Source organism: Tachyglossus aculeatus, chromosome 3 (assembly GCF_015852505.1).
Source record: "Tachyglossus aculeatus isolate mTacAcu1 chromosome 3, mTacAcu1.pri, whole genome shotgun sequence".
Taxonomy (NCBI): Eukaryota; Metazoa; Chordata; class Mammalia; order Monotremata; family Tachyglossidae; genus Tachyglossus; species Tachyglossus aculeatus.
In genome coordinates, this window is record NC_052068.1 from 65337839 (window position 1) to 65357644 (window position 19806).

The following is a 19806-nucleotide window of genomic DNA, read 5'->3' on the forward strand; positions in this document are numbered from 1 at the left end:
AGGGGGGAGAGTCAGGGTGAGGTAGAAGGGAGTGAGAGATAAGGGAAAGTGAGGCTTAGTCTGGGAAGGCCTCTTGGAGGAGACGTGCCTTCAGTACTTGGCACTTTGTGTCTTCTAGACTGTGAGCCTGTTGTTGAGTAGGGACCGTCTCTATATGTTGCCGACTTGTACTTCCCAAGTGCTTAGTACAGTGCTCTGCACATAGTATGCACTCAATAAACATGATTGAATAAATGATTGAATGAATGATTGATTGATTGATTGATTGATTGAATGAATGAATGAATGGCTCGGTTACCTCACCTGTAAAAGGGGGATTGAGGCTATGAGGCCCACATGGAACAGGGAATGCGTCCAACCCGATTTGCTTGCATCCACCCCAGCGCTTAATACAGTGTCTGGCACATAGTAAGTGCTTAATGAATACCCCAATATTATTTGTATTATTACTAAATGCCACGGATGGACTGTGAGCCTGTTGTTGGGTAGGGACCGTTTCTATATGTTGCTGATTTGTAATAATAATAATGATGATGATGGCATTTATTAAGCGCTTACTGCGTGCAAAGCACTGTTCTAAGTGCTTGGGGGATACAAGGTGATCAGGTTGTCCCACGGGGGGCTCACAGTCTTAATCCCCATTTTCCAGATGAGGGAACTGAGGCCCAGAGAAGTGAAGTGACTTGCCCCAAGTCACACAGCTGACAATTGGCAGAGCTGGGATTTGAACCCATGACCTCTGACTCCCAAGCCCAGGCTCTTCCCACTGAGCCACGCTGCTTCTCATGGGCTTGAGAAGCAGCTTGTACTTGTACTTCCCTTGCGCTCGTACTTCCCAAGCATTTAGTACAGTGCTCTGCACACAGTCATCGCTCAATAAATATGACTGAACGAGTGAACGAGCAAGCGGTAGAGTTGGCAGGAAAGGGGCAGAGGTAGGGCTGACAGGGTGAAGGGGGTAGGGAGGGGAAGAGCATTCATTCAGTCAGTCGTATTTATTGAGCGCTTACTGTGTGCAGAGCACTGTACTAAGTGCTTGGGAAGTACAAGTTGGCAACATATAGAGACGGTCCCTATCCAACAGTGGGTTCACAGTCTAGAAGGGGGAGACAGAGAACAAAACAAAACATAACAAAAAATAATAATTAGAATACACATGTACAAATAAAAGAGTAATAAATATGTACAAACATATATACAGGTGCTGTGGGGAGGGGAAGGAGGTAAGGCAGGGGGGATAGACTGTGAGCCCACTGTTGGGTAGGGACCGTCTCTATATGTTGCCAACTTGTACTTCCCAAGCGCTTAGTACAGTGCTCTGCACACAGTAAGCGCTCAATAGATACGATTGATTGATTGATTGATTGATTGATAGGGAGGGGGAGGAAGGAGGGGGCTCAGTGAGAGGGGCAGGAGTGACAGAGGGAGGCAGGGGGCTGGGAGGAGGAGGAGGAGGAGGAGGGGCAGGGGCAGGGGCAGGGGTTTGGTGAGGCAGTCTGGCCCCCGGCCCTCGGGGCCCGGTGTCCCTCAGGGCCAACCCGGTGTGGCTGGACCCGTTCTGCCGGCACGCGGAGCTGGCGGCGCAGGCGGAGCAGGAGGACGGCCTCCCTGACAGCCTCAGCGACATCACCGACCTCTGGAACTGCCCCGCACGCACGCATGTGAGCCACCCCCGAACAGCCCCCCACCACCCCCACCGTCCCCAACGACCCCCCGGAGGACGGAGGGGAGGGGGGAGAGGGCCCTGGGGGGAGGGGAGGGGAGGGGAGGAGCAAGAGAGGGGTGGGAGGGGAGGGGAGAAGGAGCAGGGGAGGGGGGGAGGGGAGGAGCAGGAGAGGGGTGGGAGGGGAGAGGAGAAGGAGCAGGAGGAGCAAGAGACGGGTGGGAGGGGAGGGAAGAAGGAGCAGAGGCGGGGTGGGAGGGGAGGGAAGAAGGAGCAGGGGCGGGGTGGGAGGGGAGGGAAGAAGGAGCAGGGGCGGGGTGGGAGGGGAGGGAAGAAGGAGCAGGGGCGGGGTGGGAGGGGAGGGAAGAAGGAGCAGGGGCGGGGTGGGAGGGGAGGGGAGGGGAGAAGGAGCAGGGGAGGGGAGAAGGAGCAGGGGAGGGGTGGGAGGGGAAGGGTGTAAGGAGATGGTTGTGAGGGGAAGAGAGAAGGGGCAGGAGGGGGAAGGGGAGGGAAGGGGAGGAGGGGAGGGGAGGGGGAGGGGGAGAGGGCCCTGGGGGGACGGGAGGGCGGAGAGAAGGGGAGGGGAAGGGAGGCCTGGGAGGGGAGGGGAGGAGCAAGAGAGGGGTGGGAGGGGCGGGGAGGGGGGGGTGAAGGGAGGGGGGAGGAGGAGGAGGGGGAGGAGGGCGGAGCGGGGCCTAGCGTGTGCGTGGGGCGCAGGGCACGTTCGGGCGGGAGCCGTCGGCCGCCAAGCCCGAGGAGGACCGCTACCTGAAAGCCGCCATCCAGGAGTACGACAACATCGCCAAGCTGGGACACATCATCCGCGAGGGACCCATCAAGGTGAGGGAGGCCCCCCGACCCCCCATCCCCCGCGGGACCCACGCCAGGGCCCAGACACCACCCCCCCCCCCGAGAAGCCCGGGGGGTTTCATCCCCCGCGGGGGGCGGCAGTGCCGGCTGACGGCCTCCCTCCCCCAGGGCACGCTGCTGAAGGTGGTCCTGGAGGACTACTTGCGCCTCAAAAGGCTATTTGCCCAACGAATGGTGCAAAAAGCCACCTCCAACCGGTCCTCGGTCGCAGAGGTAGCATGGGGGGGGGGGGGTGCCGTGCCCCGCCGCTAGGGGGTGCTGTGCCGCGCACCGCCGCTTGGGGGTGCAGTGCCGCGCCCCGCCGCCAGGGGGTGTAGTGCCGTGCCCCGCCGCCAGGGGGTGCTGTGCTGTGTTTGTGTGCGCGCCGCGCTCGCTCCCGCCCTTTTACCTGAAATGGGCATTCACTCATTTATTCAGTCGTATTTATTGAGCGCTTACTGTGTGCACTGTACTAAGCGCTTGTGAAGTAATAATGATAATAACGATGGCATTTGTTAAGCGCTTACTATGTGCAAAGCACTGTTCTAAGCGCTGGGGGGGATACAATGTGATCAAGTTGTCCCACGTGGGGCTCACCAGTCTTAATCCCCATTTTTACGGATGAGGTAACTGAGGCACAGAGAAGTTAAGTGACTTGCCCAAGGTCACACAGCAGACTTGTGGTGGAGCCAGAATTCGAACCCATGATCTCTGACTCCAAAGCCCGGGCTCTTTCCACTGAGCCACGCTGCTCGGCACCCCACCCTTACCTCCTCCCTTTCCCCACAGCACCTGTATATATGCATATATGTTTGTACGTATTTATTACTCTATTTTACTTGTACATATTCTATTTCTTTTATTTTGTTAATATGTTTTGTTTTGTTCTCCGTCTCCCCGTTCTAGCCTATGAGCCTGTTGTTGGGTAGGGACTGTCTCTATATGGTGCCAACTTGTACTTCCCAAGCACTTAGTACAGTGCTCTGCACACAGTAAGCGCTCAATAAATACAATTAAATGAATGAATATAGAGACAGTCCCTACCCAACAACGGGCTCACAGTCTGGAAGGGGGAGACAGACCACAAAACAAAACATAGCAGCACCAGCAGTCCAGGCCACTTGGCTCGATTTTTTTTTTTTTAGTTAAGCGGTTACTATTCATTCAATTGTATTTATTGAGTGCTTACTGTGATCAGAGCACTGTACTAAGCACTTGGGAAGTACAAGTTGGCAACATATAGAGACGGTCCCTACGCAACACCAGCCTATGTGCCAAGCACTGTTCTAAGTGCTGGGGTAGATACAAGGTAATCAGGTTATCCCACGTGGGGCTCACAGTATTAATCCCCATTTTACAGATGAGGTCACTGAGGCCCAGAGAAGCTGTGACTTGCCCAAAGTCACACAGCTGACAAGTGGTTGAGCTGGGATTAGAACACATGACCTCTGATTCCCAAGCCCATGCTCTTTCCACTAAGCCAGGCCACTTCTCAAATTTTGGGGGGGAAGAGTGGGGATTGTGCCACTGGACCTCTCCTTTCTCCTCCAACCTCTGGCTAAGGTGGGACCGGGGAGCTTCTCCCCCAGCGCAGACCCATTCATTTGCTCAGTTGTATTTATTGAGCGCTGTGTGCACAGCACCGTGCTAAGTGCTTCCCACAGGATCAACTGGGCCTGGAGGACTGAAAAGGCTCAAGGGAGCAGGTACTTCCCAAGTGCTTAGCACAGTGCTCTGCACACAGTAAGCACTCAGTAAATACAATTGAATGAATGGTAAAATCAGGGCTGCATCATCATCATCATCATCAATCGTATTAATTGAGTGCTTACTATGTGCAGAGCACTGTACTAAGCGCTTGGGAAGTACAAATTGGCAATATATAGAGACAGTCCCTACCCACCAGTGGGCTCACAGTCTAAAAGGGGGAGACAGAGAACAAAACCAAACATACTAACAAAATAAAATAAATAGAATAGATATGTACAAATAAAATAGAGTAATAAATATGTACAAACATATATACAGGCTGCATTAAACTGAAAGGTGGTCGTGCCCCTGGGGCCCGAAAGGATGCAGGCGGAGAGAGTCCATCGATGGTATTTATTGAGCACTTATGTGCAGACTACTGAATTCAGAGCTTGAGAGGGTACAATACAGGTGCCGGTAGTCACATCCCCAGCTCACAAGCTTAAGGTCTAGAAGAGGAGATAATACAAATGAATGGGAAGTGGGAAAGCAGCCCGTCTCCTTTCTTTACACTGGGTTTGGGTTGATGGGATTCTGGGATGGAGAGTGGGCAGCGGGTCTCCAAGAGGAGAAGGGGCTGTGCCGGTCTTGCCAGGGGGTCCCCGGCCCCTCGGCGTTGGTTTGCCCCCACCCTGGCCGCCGCCACGCCGCAGGTCTGGATGCTTCGTTCCAGTTGGTGCAGGACGAGGAGGGCCGGTGCAGCCCCAGCCCCGGGAGCCTGCGTTTCCGCCACAAGCAGCCGGTGGAGCTGAAGGGGCCGGACGGCATCCACGTGGTGCACGGCAGCACGGGCACCTTGCTGGCCGCCGACCTCAACAGCCTCCCCGAGGATGACCAGAAGGCCCTGGGCCGCTCGCTGGAGACGCTGAGCGCCGACGCCCCGGGGGCCTACGGAGAGCGCGGCACCCGCACCGAGTCAGCCAAGTCCACGCCGCTGCACAAGCTGCGGGAGGTCATCGCCGAGAGCCCGCTGGAGATCACGGAGCTATGACTACAAGGGGCACCGGTGGGGCCCGGGGGAGGCGAGGGCCCGCCCGCACACAGTCGCCGCCGCCGCCGCCGGGCAGCCCCCCGGGTCCGAAGGCACAGGGCCCGGCGCCCTCCCGGTCAGTGGCTTCACGTGGAGGCCGAAGGGTCGGGCGCTGCCCTTCCGGGCCCTGGCACCAGCTGCGCCAGACTCCGCTCCACCAGGCACTCATCCAGCACCCGACCCTTCCATCCATGAGATTTGTTATTTTTTTAAGAAAAACAGGAGGAGAATGTTCACGTCTAAGGCTGAGCCCGGGCCCCACCCCTGCCCCTGCTCCCCATCGATTCTCAGGGAGCCAACTGCTTGGGCCGAGCAGGCCCAGGGACCGAGAGAGCTAGCCAGGGCAGCCCTGGCACCTGGGCCCTGGGGAGGTGGACTTCCTCACCCCCCCGCCGCTGCCTTTCCTTCCCCGTTGTTGCACACCCCAGCCGGCGGTGTAGTTCCACCGCATCGACGCACAGAAACAGCTCCCACCCGGGAGGGGGGGAGAGGGGGTGCTCCCGCCAGACCAGACCCTCCCTCCATCGCACTGGCTTCCCCCCTCGGGCCCGACCACCCAGCGACGGGCCGACAGACCCACGTTCCCAGGGTTTTGAACGTAGAGTGTTTGTGTGTGTCACTTTTTTCCTTTTGCGTAGTCATTGTTGAGAGTTTTGGGAACGGTCTGCTGGAGAGCTGAGGAACCGAAATACACTTTATGGACTTGGTTAAGTGACCCGTGTGGCGTATGTATGTGTATCAACTGGGGCTGTGCCGCAATGGGAGGGGCAGAGCATGGGGGAGAAGTGGGCTGACCACAAACAAATCCGACTCATTAGATGATGCTTTTTCATGGGACTCCGGGGGTGGGGGAGAGAAGAGAGTGAAAGAGCGAAAGAGGAAAACTCCCCCATCCATCCAACCCCAAGCAGCTGCTCTGCAGCCCACTCCTCCACCTTCTCTCTACTTTTTCCTGGCCAGGGCAGGGTTGGCACTGCTGCTCCTCCCAGCTTCCCCCGCATGGCCCTGCCCTCCCCACCCGCTTTTCCTAAGGGTGGAAGGACAGGGCCACTGGCTACCTTCAGCTCTCTCCAGGTGTCTGGTTTAGGCGGCGGAGCCTCGAGCCCACGCCCTTGAGGAAAGAGCCCAGTTGTCCCCCGCACCCCAGAATGCCACTGAAACCCCAACAGCAACAGGCCTGGTTTCAGGAAGTTTTATTAATTACAGAAGCTTTAGTGCAAAAAACAACCAAAAAAAATCAGTCAACATTTAGTCGGTGTAAGAGCGGCTGCACGTTTCCCTCCCTGCCAAACTGAGGTGTAGCAGAAGCCATTGCCGGGCAAGGTGGGAGGGGGAAAGGGGGTGAGACCCCACCTGCGATCCTGGCCCTGGGGGAAACCTACCAGATGGGCCTTCAGCAACCCACACGCACCCAGTGCCACGAAGTGGCTCAGTCACAAGGACTCACATCTGCCCCAGAGACTGAGCAACCATTAAGTTGGGGGGGTGGGGGGGGAGGGGGCCCAGCCACGAGTTGCGGCTGCCCCAGCCCCATCAGCTACAGCCCAGAGCTACCACGTGGCTGTGGCGGAAGGAGGCGGGACGAGGGGGATTATGATTTCTGCAAGCCCATGCCGGGGGGGAGAATCACTGAGGTTGCTGCGCTCTCCCCACACTGCTGTAACCCCACCCCTGTCTGCCCCTCTACCCCAGCTCACCATTTTGCCCCCGCACCTCCCCAGGGCCTAGGTAAAGCTCTAACTCAGTAGTTGTAGAGATTGTCAGGGCCCCAGGGATGGGCTCGGAACAGCCTCTGGTGAAACGGTTATTCAGTGGGGTTTCCCCCCCCCCAGAGAGAGAGAGAGAGAGAGGGACACACACAAACACACCTACTTCGGACTCTGGCTAGTGCAGGGCTGCCGTGCTGCTCTCTGCCTTCCACTAAAGCAGCGGGAGGAAAAGGGGAGGGGAGCAGAGTGGAGAGGAGAGCAGGAAGGCCAACTGAAGACAGGGCGAGGCGGGACAAACGGTTTCCTCTGCTCCTGGGGGACACAGTCCTCCCCTCTGTGCGTTTCCACTGAACTCAGCCCTTTCCCCCCACCGGCAGCCCCTGGCCACCCCCCCACCCCGGGTCAGCAGTCCCAATGCACAATGCCTTAGAGCACAAGCCACTGGAGCACATTCCCAAGTAGTTCGGGCTCAGCACGGCAGACCAGACTTCCCAAGGCTGAGGGCGTCGCTACAGTCAAAATCAAGATACAGCAGGGGGGAGATCTGTTTAAAAAGACAAAACTTAAGATTGAGAAGGGTGATCCAGCCCCAGTTCACAAAAGATGTTGCACTTTCTCCAAGGATTCGGGGAAGGAAGGGAGTGGACAGGGGAGAGGAGGAACCCAGGTTTTCTTCTAGTTCCAAACGTGACGTTTGCAGTGTTCAACGGCCTAGGAGAAAAGAGAATGTTTAAACGGTTTGGAGGGGAGGGGGAGGGAATAATGCTGGAGACTCACCCACCTACCCCCCACCAACAAACCCCATACCCACCCAGACCCTGTTACCGAATCTCAGGAAGCCACTGTGGGCCAGTTGTCCACAAACACTCCCACACTGCACCAGTGACTCAGGGAGAAGGAGGCTTGGCAAAAATCAGAGTTAGGAGCCACTAGCTGAGAAAGTTTGTCTGCCAAACGGGACGAGGGTGAAACCCCATGAGGCAGTCCCCCAGTACTGAGGCAGCTAAGGCCAAGCCCTGGGCCCGGGTAACACTGGGGCTGCCTGCTCTCATCCAGTGCCGGCTACAGGTGCTATTTCCCACCTGTTCTCCGCAGCCAAGTCAGAGGCGCAGAGACGTCCCCATGCCCCTGAAGGCCAGAAGGGCAATAAAAAGAAGGGGTCTGGGTTCAATGGTTTGAGGGAAACACTCTGTTCCCCACCCCAGGAAACAATCTCCACCTTGTGTGTCTGGAACAAGGAGTCAGGATCTCCTTGGCCAGGCTGTGAGTACTTCCCTTAGGACTGGCAAACAATCTGGGGACTTGAGGAGGGACTGAGGAGGGTGAAGGGGGTGCCCTGGAGCCTTCACATGGTACATCATTCCATGATTTTTTTTTTATGGCACTTAATCGCTTACCATCAGCTCTTAGAATAGTGCTTGGCACATAGTAAGCGCTTAACAAATACCATTATTATTATTATGTGCCAGGCACCGAACTTAGCCCTGGGTAGATACAAATTAATCAGGTTGGACACACAGGGTTCCAAGTCCTAATTCCCATTTTACAGATGAGGCATAAATTCAGTGAATTGCCCCAAGCCACACAGCAGACAAATGGCAGAGCTGGGATTAGAACCCAGGTCCTTCTGACTACCAGCCCTGTGCTCTATCCACAAGGCCCGGCTGCTTCTCAAGCCCTCCTCTGCGGTCGAGCCCTGCCTTTCATCACGGCCCGGAATAGGGAGGGAAGTTTAAGGCAAGCAACTGTTAGGCAAGAGGAGGTTTGCCCAGTTCAGGAGGGCACCTGTCTGCCTCCGCCCTGGCACGAGATGCAAGGTTGCATGACCCTCTGCCTCCTCTGCCCTTCGCCTGAGCCCCGCGGTTGAGCAGATGGTAGATGCAAACAGCCCCCGGGACCTGCCTAGGCCCCAGACGCCACCGAGCTGGGACCGGCCAATGGGATCCCAGTTTGGGGGTGGCACCCAAGGACTTGGCATAAAGCCCTCTGGTCTGTCCCAACGTGCCACTTTGTGAGCACTGGGCCTTTTACCAAGTTTCAAAGTAAAGATTCTTGAGTGGCAAGGAGCCAGGGCAGGCAAGTCCAAGCCCGCCTCTGGAGATGGTCACCACCAGCCTCGCACCTAGTCTGGTCTCACCCACTTCCTAAAGGCACAACAGGGCTGCTAGAGCTGGCTCAGAGACCGGCTTGGAGGCCCCGAGACCTAAGGCTCACCCCTCCAAATCAAAACTAGGATGTAGTTTGTTCCGGAATCACGAGGCTCATGCAAGGCGGCGGGGGCATCTTCACCCCACTGCCTTGTGCAAGATGGAGAGACTTGGGCAAGGGCCTCCCTGCCACAGTGGAAGGGGAAACAACAGGATGAAAGCAGAAGCAGAGGTTTTGGATGAGGAAGTGCCACCACCTTCGCCAACACGGGGTAAGTTCCAGCTGGTGCCTGGGAGCTGGCTCTGGGGGCAAGCTAGACCTGGCAGGTCCCCTGGGCAGTGGAAGAGGGGAGCTCTGGCTACTTACATTGCACTGGGCAGCCGTCTCCATGTTCTTGCACCAGTAGCTCGGGCCCCAGACGCACTCCTCTGTTCCCAAGAGAGGTCGGTGAGCTGAGGGACATGCTCCAATTTTCTGGGTGGCGAGAGAGGGCAGTGAAGGCAGCAATTAGTCTGGACCAGGCAGCAACCCCGCTCCCTCCCTCCCGGGACGAGGCTCCCCTTCCACCCCAGCAGGGAGCTCCCCAGAAGGATGGTTTACTGGCGGCCCCCCAAAAACTTCAGCGGGAGGGAAGCCTGGAAGGTGAGATTGGGGCAGGCCGACGTTCACCCTTGTGATACTTCACACACTACTAGGGTTGGCCCAATATTGCCTATTTCAGAACACCTAGGCCAGGGTAGGTAGGGCCCAGCTAGCCACAGCCACTAGCATGCCCAGAGCCAGTGGCCACAGCCATGAGCCCGACCCCACCCTGCAGGACTCACCAGACACACGAAGTCGGGGTCCATCATCTCGACCAGGATTTCGATCAGCACTGGTTCATACTCATCCACAAACTCATCGCACTGGAAACAGGACAAGGACACATTTAGGTCTGGGGGAGGACAGGTCTGGCACTACAGTGGGCAGGCGGCTCAGTGTCTCGCGTGTCGGGGTCGGGTTCTCCAGAACCTGCAGGCCCTCGCTGTCCCGCAGGTGCCCAGCGCAGACTCAGGTAGTGCCGAGCCACTCTTGGCTTTGCCTGCACAGGGAACAGGGCTGGAGAACTCTCCTCCCCAGAGCACTTCAGAAAGCCACTGGCACCACCATCCACGGGGAGGGAAAAAGGGCTGGCGCAAGAGACTAGGCCCAACAGACATAGTCTTTGCCCACTTGGGGCTCACAATCCAAATAGGAAGGAGTAGGATTTAATCCGCATTTTACAGATGAGGAAACTGAGGCCCAGAGAAGTTAAGTGACCAGCAAGTGGAGGTGCGGGGCTTAGAACCCAGGTCCAAGAATGCCTAAGGCCTGTCCTTCCCTGAGTCACTGCTGCCCAATGAAGTCTAACCAGGAACCCGAGACTCGGGCGTCTGGCCCGGATCGTCCCATCTCAGGGAGGGAGCTGGTGTTGGCTCCAAAGCTGCTGAGGAAAAGCAGCTCCAGAGACCCAGATGCCACAGGTTGAGAGAGGACTCAATTTTCCTTACCTGACACTGTGACAAGAGGAGATGGGAGGGGTCGCAGGGTAGGATGGGGTGGGAGGGGAGGAAAAGAAGATGGTATTGTGGGCAAGAAATGTGTCTACTGACTGTGTTGTATTGTACACTCCCAAGTCACCTGTACAGTGTTCTGCACCCAGTAAGTGCTCAAAAAATACCACAATCAAGTTGGGCCTCCAGCGTACCTGCTTCTGGTAAGGATCTGGCAGGAAGCTGCAGCCTTTCTCGAGCCCGTCTAGGATCTCCTTCTTCGTTTTGTTCTGCTCCAGGTTGTGGTCCAAATAGCCAACCAGTTTTTTGCAGACATCACAGAATCCACCAACCTTCGGCTTCCCAACCTTGAGTTCAGCCAAGTGCACTATGGGAGACAGGTTAAAACAACATTGGAGACCTTCAGAATGCACAGGTCCCACACCTCCCGGGAGCCGGCCAGCCCCTTCGGCCCCTCAGCCCGAAGTCTCTGAAGCAGCCCACCCCCTAGCCAGCCCCCAGGTCCGGGCGCCACCTCGTCCCCACCTGTCCGGGCGGGCCTGCGGCCGGCACACAGGCCGAGCAAGCTGCACACCACTTGGGGGCTGGCCTCTTCCAGGAGCAGCTCCACGATGGACTTGCCGTAGGCCTCCACCAAGTCTTGGCACTCCTGCGCCATGGATGCGGGCAGAATGGAGCAGACTTTCTCCACCGCGTGGATCACGTTCTCCTGCAGCCACACACAGAGAGGGGATAGAGGGTTATGGGCCGGTGTCCCTGGAGGACAGAGAGCGAAACAATTTAAGACAAAGAGTGCAGGAAGGAAGGAGGAGGAGCAGAGCTCTATGGCATGACTTGGGACAGGCAGCACTGGTGTTCCCATGGCGATGGAGTGGAGGGGCGATGGAGTGGAGGGGATGGTGGCGGGTCATAAGAGTCCTCCCTACCTCCGTCTTGTTGTCTTCCAGGAGCTTGGTGATCTCTTTGATCACATACTCACACAACTCGCAGGTAGGGCCGCTTTTCACCTGCGCCCCCTTGCTCTGTGGAGAAAGCAGAGAGCCACGGTGACCTTCCCGCCACAGAGTTCCTCTGTGGAAGTTATTATTACGGTACTATGTGCCAAGCACTTCATTAAGTGCTGAAGTAAACTTGGGATAACTAAGTCGGACATAGTCCTTGCCCTCATGGGGCCCACAATCTAAATTGAAGAAGGAGGATTTAATCCCTATTTTAAAGATGAGGAAACTGAGTGAGGCCCAGAGAAGTTAAGTGACCAGAAAGTGGAGGTGCTGGGATGAGAACCCAGATGCTTGAACTCCCAAAGCACACGCTCTTTCCACTAGGCCACAGTGAGTCCCTGAGTACTCCAGTCCCTGGCCCCCTGGGTATTTCCTCCATCGCATGAGGACTAGTGGCCCCTTCAAAGCCCCCAGAGGTACTGTGGCCATGATGTGAGCCAGGAAGCAAGAACACAGAGATTCCCAGTCTCACAGCAGAAGCAGCCACAGCATGCCCCCACCCCAGCCGGCACTCAGACCCCGCTGGTGCTTTACACAGAAGGGAAAAATATTAAAAAAAACGGCATCACAAACTGACAGCCATGGGGAAGTTATGGGGTCAGAGCTTGCCACAGCTTAAACAACGTAAGGATTTAATGAAGGCCACCCAGTTTGCATGATCTGACAGAAGATCAAATTTCAGTTTGGAGGAGCCACCGGAATGTAGGACATTCACGCGGGAAGGCAGAACCCAAGCTCCAGAGATCAACGGATGTAAAACAAGGACAAACCAGGCAGCCTCCAGGGTACCACGAGGGCCTCGCAGCTCCCTGGCAGCTCAGACCCTACTCCTCGTTCTAGTCACAGCCAGAGTGACCCATTTTAACTGAGCCCCAGTTAAAGCCAAACCGTACCCAATAGGACCTATTTAAGTGGACAAGTTCCCCAGCTTGGGACCAGGCCTCCCAAGCTACTTGTGATTTTGGTCAGGGCAAACCCAAGTGCCATGCCCACTACAGGCACTCTTTTCCCTGCGCTGATTAGTACAGTACTAAGCTCTTAGTACACTGCTCTGCACACAGTAAGTGCTCAATAAATTTGATTGGATGAATTTGGCCGCAGGGATCGGCTGGAGAAATGCAGCTGGGAGCCCTCTGGGCACCTTGACGGGAATCAGCCAGAGGGTCGGAAGTGCAGAGAGAGGAGTTTTCCTCAGGGCCATCACTGTTCAGAAGGAAAAAAGGCTTTCCTCTCCTCCTCTCTCCCTTTTCCCTCCGCAAGTACAGGGAGCGGGTATCTCAGCTTACCGTGATGGGGGCCACCAGCTCCAGTGCAGGGATCACGTCAACTGCAGCCACTTTGGCTGGTGTCAGAGCTTGGAGGGGCATCTGATGCGAGGAGCTGCAAAATCCAGCCATTCCACAGATGTCCTTGGGTTGCTAAGGAGAAACACACCCGTCAGTCACCATCTGGAGCCTGCCAGCCCAATGCCAGCCCCCATGACCGGGCCCACCACCACCTCCCCTAAGGGAGAAGTGGGAAAAGGGAGTGTCTAGGAGTGGGAGCCAGGTTCCTGCCAGCAGGAGATGCAGGGAGGCAAATTGTAGCCTATAACCCAAGGGTCTGGGCCCTTGATTGTGTGATTTTCTACAACCACTTTAGAACTGTGCGACTGCAATCACTCCAACACAGACCACCAAAACTAAATGCCCAACCCATCAAGGGGTAATCAAACTAATCATCAAACAAACCGGCCATCAGCCCTTCGAGGAGGTGCCCGCTCAGAGCACGGAAGGGAAACACAGCAGTCTGAGCAGCTGCCTCCTCTGTCCCAGTGAAGAGGAGGCACAGGAGATTGACCCCAATCTGGACTGGTCGGTGATCGAGAGGGAGAGTGGTGGGATGTGTTTTTTGGAGAGAGACAGGACTTGGGTTTCAATGTTTAGTTTTAGGCAATCACCCTCCTTCCTGTTACACAGAGCTGCCCATCTAGTTCCCTCAAGTTGCAAGAGGTTTCATCCACAGTCCAAATGTTGCCAAACGTGGGCTTTTATGAAGGGAGGTTTTCCCCCCTCCCAAAACATACACAAACACACATACAAATCGCTGCAAGAGGGGATTCTCTCTCCCCTCTGCCCACCCCTCCTCCAAGAGACCCAGTTTTCCCCTCTCATGCCCCTTCTGGCACCATCAAAAATTCCAACAGCTCAGGGGGGACCACTCTAGAAACTACCCTCCTGTCTAAATTGCTCTGCTACCTAAGTAGTTCACTGCTAGGGAACTGTTGGATTTAGCAGGATATTCAATGGTTTGGCCTGAAGGAAGTCTTCTCAGGGAAGGAAGGACCTCTCAAGGGAACTCCCCCAGGCAGGTATTTGGAGCCTGCAGGGAGAAGAAGAAGTTCTCTCTCAACCACAGCCTGACTAGCCAAGCCAGGGCAACCACTTCAGCTCCAAAGTTCCGCTAAGGCCTCTCTTCTAATGCCGCTCTGCGGGAGTCCAGGAGAACCAGGCTGAGTTTGGTTGGCAACTCGGTCAGCTGGAGGAAGATTGAGATCAGGACACTACAGGGCAGCCGGCTAGTGAACTGGCACCTAAAGAAATGAGTTATTTCCCCACCACTACCTCATCTTGGATAAATTCCCCCACAGACCACATCCAACAGCCAAAGGGAACAAGAGACAGAAGAAGAGTCCGGGATCGCTAGAGAGGAACCACATTCCCAAAATGTACACAGACAAACTTTAGAGACTACTTAGTAACTAGTCGACCACCTTTGCCCAAAGCCTAGTTTACACAGCTCCTGCAAGAATGAGAGGATTAGGGGGAGAATCAGGAGGGACAGCAAGCTTCTCGGATAACAGCTGCAAGGGAGACTCAGGAGGTTTGTGCCCCACTTCCCATGGTGAATCCTACAATGAACAGATGGGGATTTACCCTAAAAGACTGGCTGTCACTCAAAGTTGCCACCACAGGTCAAGAGGCCAATTGACTAGTGGCACTTAACAATCAGTGGCCCACTGCTTGTTTTAGTAATGATAGAAGGGGGGTCCAAGAGTTTCTAAGTGGCAGTTGTCAGAAGAACCACCCAGACATCCTTGGAAGTCAACCCCAGGGGTATGTTGAGGGGGCATGGACAGAAGGGCCAAAGCAAGTCACTGGTTCCATAGTCTCTAAAGGATGGTCTCCATCATCCTTTAGATCTTCCCAGCAACCACAGGAGGCAGAAACCATATCTCAGAGAGGGTTCCTAGCTCCTGGCTCCAGCGGGGTGGGGGGTCTTTCTTCCTTAGTTAGACTAGGCTTGTTCATGCAGCGAAGCATTTCAAGCAACACAGCAGCACTAGAGACATGCAACATTCTCACTTCAACCGTGACAGACACAAGGTCTCCATTTTACGTTTTTAAGGAACAGCAGTGGCATCCAGTGGGTCCGTCTGTCACTTGGGGTTTTCGATGAGGACTGCCCTTTCAGGACAGGCACTGGATTGGCTTCATTTTCCCACCCCCTGAGCTCAGATCTCCCATGGAGGATGACTGGAGCCACCTCCAGCAGAAGCTCCTTGCCTCTCCACAAGTCCCAAAGCGGGACTTCCTTCCCTTCCGGTCCCTCCTTGTATCTGTCAGAGCCAGACGCACCATAACCGCTAGATTAGCACAGGACAGACTACAGCTCTTGTCAAAAGGGGGTTGTGGGTGAGGGAGGAGCCGACTAGAAACAGAAGCAGTGCACCATCACAGGCAAATTTCTCATCACATACCTGATCCTGCTGTTGAGAACAAAAACAGGGAATCGGAGGTGAAATAAGAGAAAGCAAAGGACACAGCAGTTAAGAATCAGAAAAATAATCAAGCAGTTAACCACATATATGGATGTCACACAGAAGTTAAAAAAAAAATCCCACCACACACCTCCCACTGGTTCCCAATTTGGACTGCCATGAGAACAAGGGTATCTGAAAGCAATGGCATATAATAAGAACCCACAAGGTGCAATGCACTGTACTAAGCACAAGACACAAAAATACTTTCTCTGCTCACAAGGAGCTTACGTTCTAACTGTGGGGTGGGGAGGTTGGGGAGGGAAAAATGTGTTGAAATTTCATTGCTGGCCTTAGCACCAAAAGCTACATTATAGTTGGGGCACCCCCACCCCTATGACAAGTCCTACCCACATCTTAATAATGAATAATAATTGTGGTAATTGTTAAGCGCTTACTATGTACCAGACACTGTACTAAGCGCTGGGGTAGATACAAGTAAAGCAGGATGGACACAGTCCACGTCCCACATGGGGCTCACAGTCTTAACCCCCATTTTACAGATGAGGGAACTGAGGCACAGAGAAGTGAAGTGACTTGTTCCAAGTCACAGAGCAGACAAGTGGTGCTACTGAGATTAGAACCTAGGTCCTTCTGACTCCCAAGGTCGTGCTCTATTCACTAAGCCATGCTGCTTCTCCCTTCAAATCCAGTTGTAAATTGTAGTGCACAGTGCTCACTGCAACAGCAACTGCTCCTGCTGTAAATATGCTGTGGGCAGGGAACGTGTCTGCCAGCTCCGTTATATTGAACACTGCCAAGCTTTTAGTACAATGCCCTGCACACACAAATATGACTCACTGATTGGCAGAGGAAGGAGAGGGGATGAGGAGAAGGCAAAACTTTAAGTAGTATCTATTTTGTCTATTTGTGCTGTACTTTAACACAGCTCAGTCCTGATAATGTCTCCAATCCCTTCTCCCTCCTTAAACTTTTAGAACATGAGCCCCACGAGGGACAGGGACCAAGTTTAATCGCCCCCTGCGTATTCTCTCCCAGCACTTAGTACAGCGCTCTGCAGATGGTTGACATTTAATAAATCCTACTCCTTCATTCATTCAATCTTATTTATTGAACGCTTACTGTGTGCAGAGCACTGTACTAAGCGCTTGGGAAGTACAAGTTGGCGACATATAGAGTCAGTCCCTACCCACCAGCGGTCTCACAGTCTAGAAGGGAGAGATTACTACTAGTATCAGGAAGTTTGAGTGGATGAATTCACTGCCGAGCGGTGGGATTCTGCAAACACCACAGCCTCTTTGGGCTCTCCTCCAAACCCCCTAAGATGTCTGGCCCTCCACCTGTCACGGTGTATTAACAGCAGAGAAGAACGAGAGGACAGCCAGACGGAAGACAAGGTCCCTCTTCCACATACCCACAGCCGGGCTCCCACCTTCATGAGCGGGAGATGAAAAGTGTGTGGAAGTCACACTGGTGTTAAGCCTCTTACTAATGCACAGAAGGCGAGGAGGGAGTGGATCTCGAACCATGAGATTGGAGACCCTGAAGGGCAACTACCACCAGGCTCCTCTGAAACAGGATACGGGAGACACCCATTGCTGTGACCCACGTAATTAATAATTATGGCGGTACTTCTTAAATGCTTACTGTGAGTCAAGTACACACAGAGAAGCAGCGTGGCTCAGTGGAAAGAGCACGGGCTTTGGAGTCAGAGGACATGGGTTCAAATCCCGGCTCCACCACTCGTCAGCTGTGTGACTTTGGGCAAGTCACTTAGCTTCTCTGGGCCTCAGTTCCCTCATCTGTAAAATGGGGATGAAGACTGTGAGCCCCACTTGGGATAAGGTGATCACCTTGTAAATTCCCCAACGCTTTGAACAGTGCTCTGCACATAGTAAGCGCTTAATAAATCTTACTATTATTATTATTATAAGTACTGTTCTAAGTGCTGGAGTAGACACAAGATAATCAGGCTGGACAGTCTCTGTCTCACATGGGGCTCAGAGTCTTAAATAGGAGGGAATATGATTTAATTCCCAGATGAGAAAAGTGAGGCATAAAAGAAGTTAGGTGACTGGCCCTAGATCACACAACAGACCAGTGACATAGCTAGGATTAGAACCCAGGTCCTCTGACTCCCGGGCTTGGACACTTTCCACTAGGTCACGCTTGCTTCCACTACTGGCCCCGTTGAGGTTCTTATCAACACAAACCGCACTGCTGGAACACGGAGTCTGGGAGAGTTGGAATGAGTCCTGGGCCAAATTAGACTACAAAGCCAGCAATTCGAGGTTAGGTCATTCCCACCACCCTCCCACACCCCCAAGCCAATACACAAGCAAGCCACCGTCGCCTTCTGAATGGGAGTCGAGTCACGTGCAGGAGTCCCAGAGCTGCAATTCAACTGTCACATCACCTAGGCCCATACACACACCCCCCTTTTCTTTCCAGAGGCTGGTCAAATCCTGCCCTATAGACCCCAGGGCTTCATCAACACCTCAGAAAGCTGGGAGAAAGCAAATTTAGGTGGGAAGGCTTATGGCAAGAATTGGTTAATGGACTCAAGCCCATCGCATGGTGCCCTGCAAAGTAATTTTCAATGTCTCGGGGAATCGGAGACATTACAATTCATTCCCGACACCGAAGACAAACAACCTCTGGGAAGAAGACCGAACCTCAGGGAGTAAAGAGAGAATCTGAAAGGGTTTCCCCCTGCCACTTACCATGTGCAATACCATCTGGACAACCAAGTCAGAGTACTGATTGATGTAGTTCTTGCACTGTGGAGAGAGAAGCCGACAGTCATTAGTGAGTCTGGCAAGAAAGGAGCACGGCCCTGTTCAGGTGGGAAATCTCAATTTCTTGTTCTACAGTCTATAGACCCCTCTAGACTGCAACCTTGTTGTGGACAGGGGATGTGTCTGTTGTACTGCGTAGATTCTCCCAAGCGCTTAGAACAGTGCTCCGCACACAGTAAGCGCTCAATAAATACAACTAACTGACTTGTTACAGTAACTGGGAAGTGGGATTGTCGCAGATTTGCAAGTGCCCATTTGCACACAGACTTTCAGTCCCCATTCACCCATAAAGAGCAATACTGGCCTGGCTGATGACCTAGTATGTGGGCCAACCTGGGGTCTTTTAGCTAAGCTGGTCCCTCAATAGCCACTGATGCAGCTCTGCAGGCCAGCAGCGTCCCTGGGACTTTGGGAATATTTCTCTCCCAGTCACCCTTGTTAGAGCCACACATGGCCACTCCACAGGAGAGATGGAGAGATCAACCCCACAGCTTCTTGAGCTAATATACCTCCATGCCCACTCAACCCAGATCTGACAAGACCCGAGTTTCCAAATCAAGGCTGAAAAGACCCCCAAATGGAGGCTTCCTGGCATATCAATGCTTGGAAGCCTGTCCACTCTCAGTCTTCATCTCTCCTAAAATCGCTGCCACTCCCCTTCCACCCTTGCACTCAAAATAAGAAACTGGCACATACGGCTGGACCCCTTCCCCTGAATTGCTTCCTCTTTTTCAAAAGTTCCTTGCTGACTCTTCTATCTACCTTGGTCCCCTTGAATTGGGGATGGGGAGGAGGCAGGGAAAGGCAGGCAAAAAGAGATGGGAGTGTTCTAACTTCAAAGCTATTACTTAATTGTGTAAAATGGGATTGAGGTCTCCATCCTACGGCATACAAGCCAGTTTTCCCTGGGGAGGAGGGTAAGGAAAGGTGTGGGGTAGGTGGAAAGGGGGAAATTAGCACTATTTTCCGCCTCTCTGCTCCCTTCAAAGGTCCCGGGCCTATTCTAACAGAGTGTTCCCTCAGACTGCCGGCTAAGGGCAGGATTACCAATTACCATGTCAGCTATGCCAGGCCCAAGGCGGTCACACTGCTCCTTGGCATGGGCAACCAGAGATTCAACGAAGGAGGAGTTAGTTTTCATGGCATCCTGGACGTCAGCCACCAGCTGGATACAGTCTTTGCACACGTCCCCACCAGCCTGCAGAAAGGAAGGGGGACAGACTGGAGTATTAGAGACAGGACAGAAAGAGCCCAGCCCTGTTGATAGGTAGTGGGCCTTGCCTCCCCAAGTGCCTAGCCAGTCCCGCTACAATGACCAGTAGGTTTAAAGCCGATGGGCCTCACCTCAGAAGCAGGACTGTGCCACGTGACCAAGGGGAGAAAGTAGAAGACTGGTTCCAAACGGGTATCTACTGCAGCACCACCCCACGTTGCGAGCTCTACTACTCTAAAAACAGACGCTGAACACCTCTCGGAAGGCTGAACTATGTCGTAAGCCACGATAATAATCATAACGATGATAGGGATATTGTTAAATGCTTACTACGTCTCAAATACTGAAGTAGAT

General features: G+C 54.1%; 2 protein-coding genes across 6 annotated transcripts in view; one reads left to right on the top strand and one right to left on the bottom strand.

Moving 5' to 3' along the window:
• Nucleotides 1-6002, top strand: part of CDH23 (cadherin related 23) — a 425144-nt gene extending 419142 nt beyond the window's left edge. For 2 of the 3 annotated variants that reach the window (XM_038744217.1, XM_038744219.1), the window contains 3 exons: nt 1532-1661; nt 2381-2503; nt 4935-6002. In XM_038744217.1, coding sequence (XP_038600145.1) covers nt 1532-1661; nt 2381-2503; nt 4935-5252 — 571 coding nt within the window. In that variant the 3' untranslated portion in view covers nt 5253-6002. Of the gene's footprint in view, nt 1-1531; nt 1662-2380; nt 2504-2641; nt 2747-4934 lie in introns of all 3 variants that reach the window. The other variant, XM_038744221.1, reaches the window with a different exon arrangement.
• Nucleotides 6003-7527: 1525 nt separating this feature from the next.
• LOC119925781 (prosaposin) overlaps nt 7528-19806 on the bottom strand; it is a 41582-nt gene continuing 29303 nt past the window's right edge. The window contains exons 6-15 of one of the 3 annotated variants that reach the window (XM_038744223.1): nt 19294-19437; nt 18165-18221; nt 15421-15426; nt 12968-13099; nt 11607-11702; nt 11206-11389; nt 10875-11047; nt 9973-10053; nt 9515-9622; nt 7528-7711 (exon numbers count right to left, since the gene is read on the bottom strand). In XM_038744223.1, coding sequence (XP_038600151.1) covers nt 7676-7711; nt 9515-9622; nt 9973-10053; nt 10875-11047; nt 11206-11389; nt 11607-11702; nt 12968-13099; nt 15421-15426; nt 18165-18221; nt 19294-19437 — 1017 coding nt within the window. In that variant the 3' untranslated portion in view covers nt 7528-7675. Of the gene's footprint in view, nt 7712-9514; nt 9623-9972; nt 10054-10874; nt 11048-11205; nt 11390-11606; nt 11703-12967; nt 13100-15420; nt 15430-18164; nt 18222-19293; nt 19438-19806 lie in introns of all 3 variants that reach the window. The other 2 variants (XM_038744222.1, XM_038744225.1) reach the window with 2 other exon arrangements.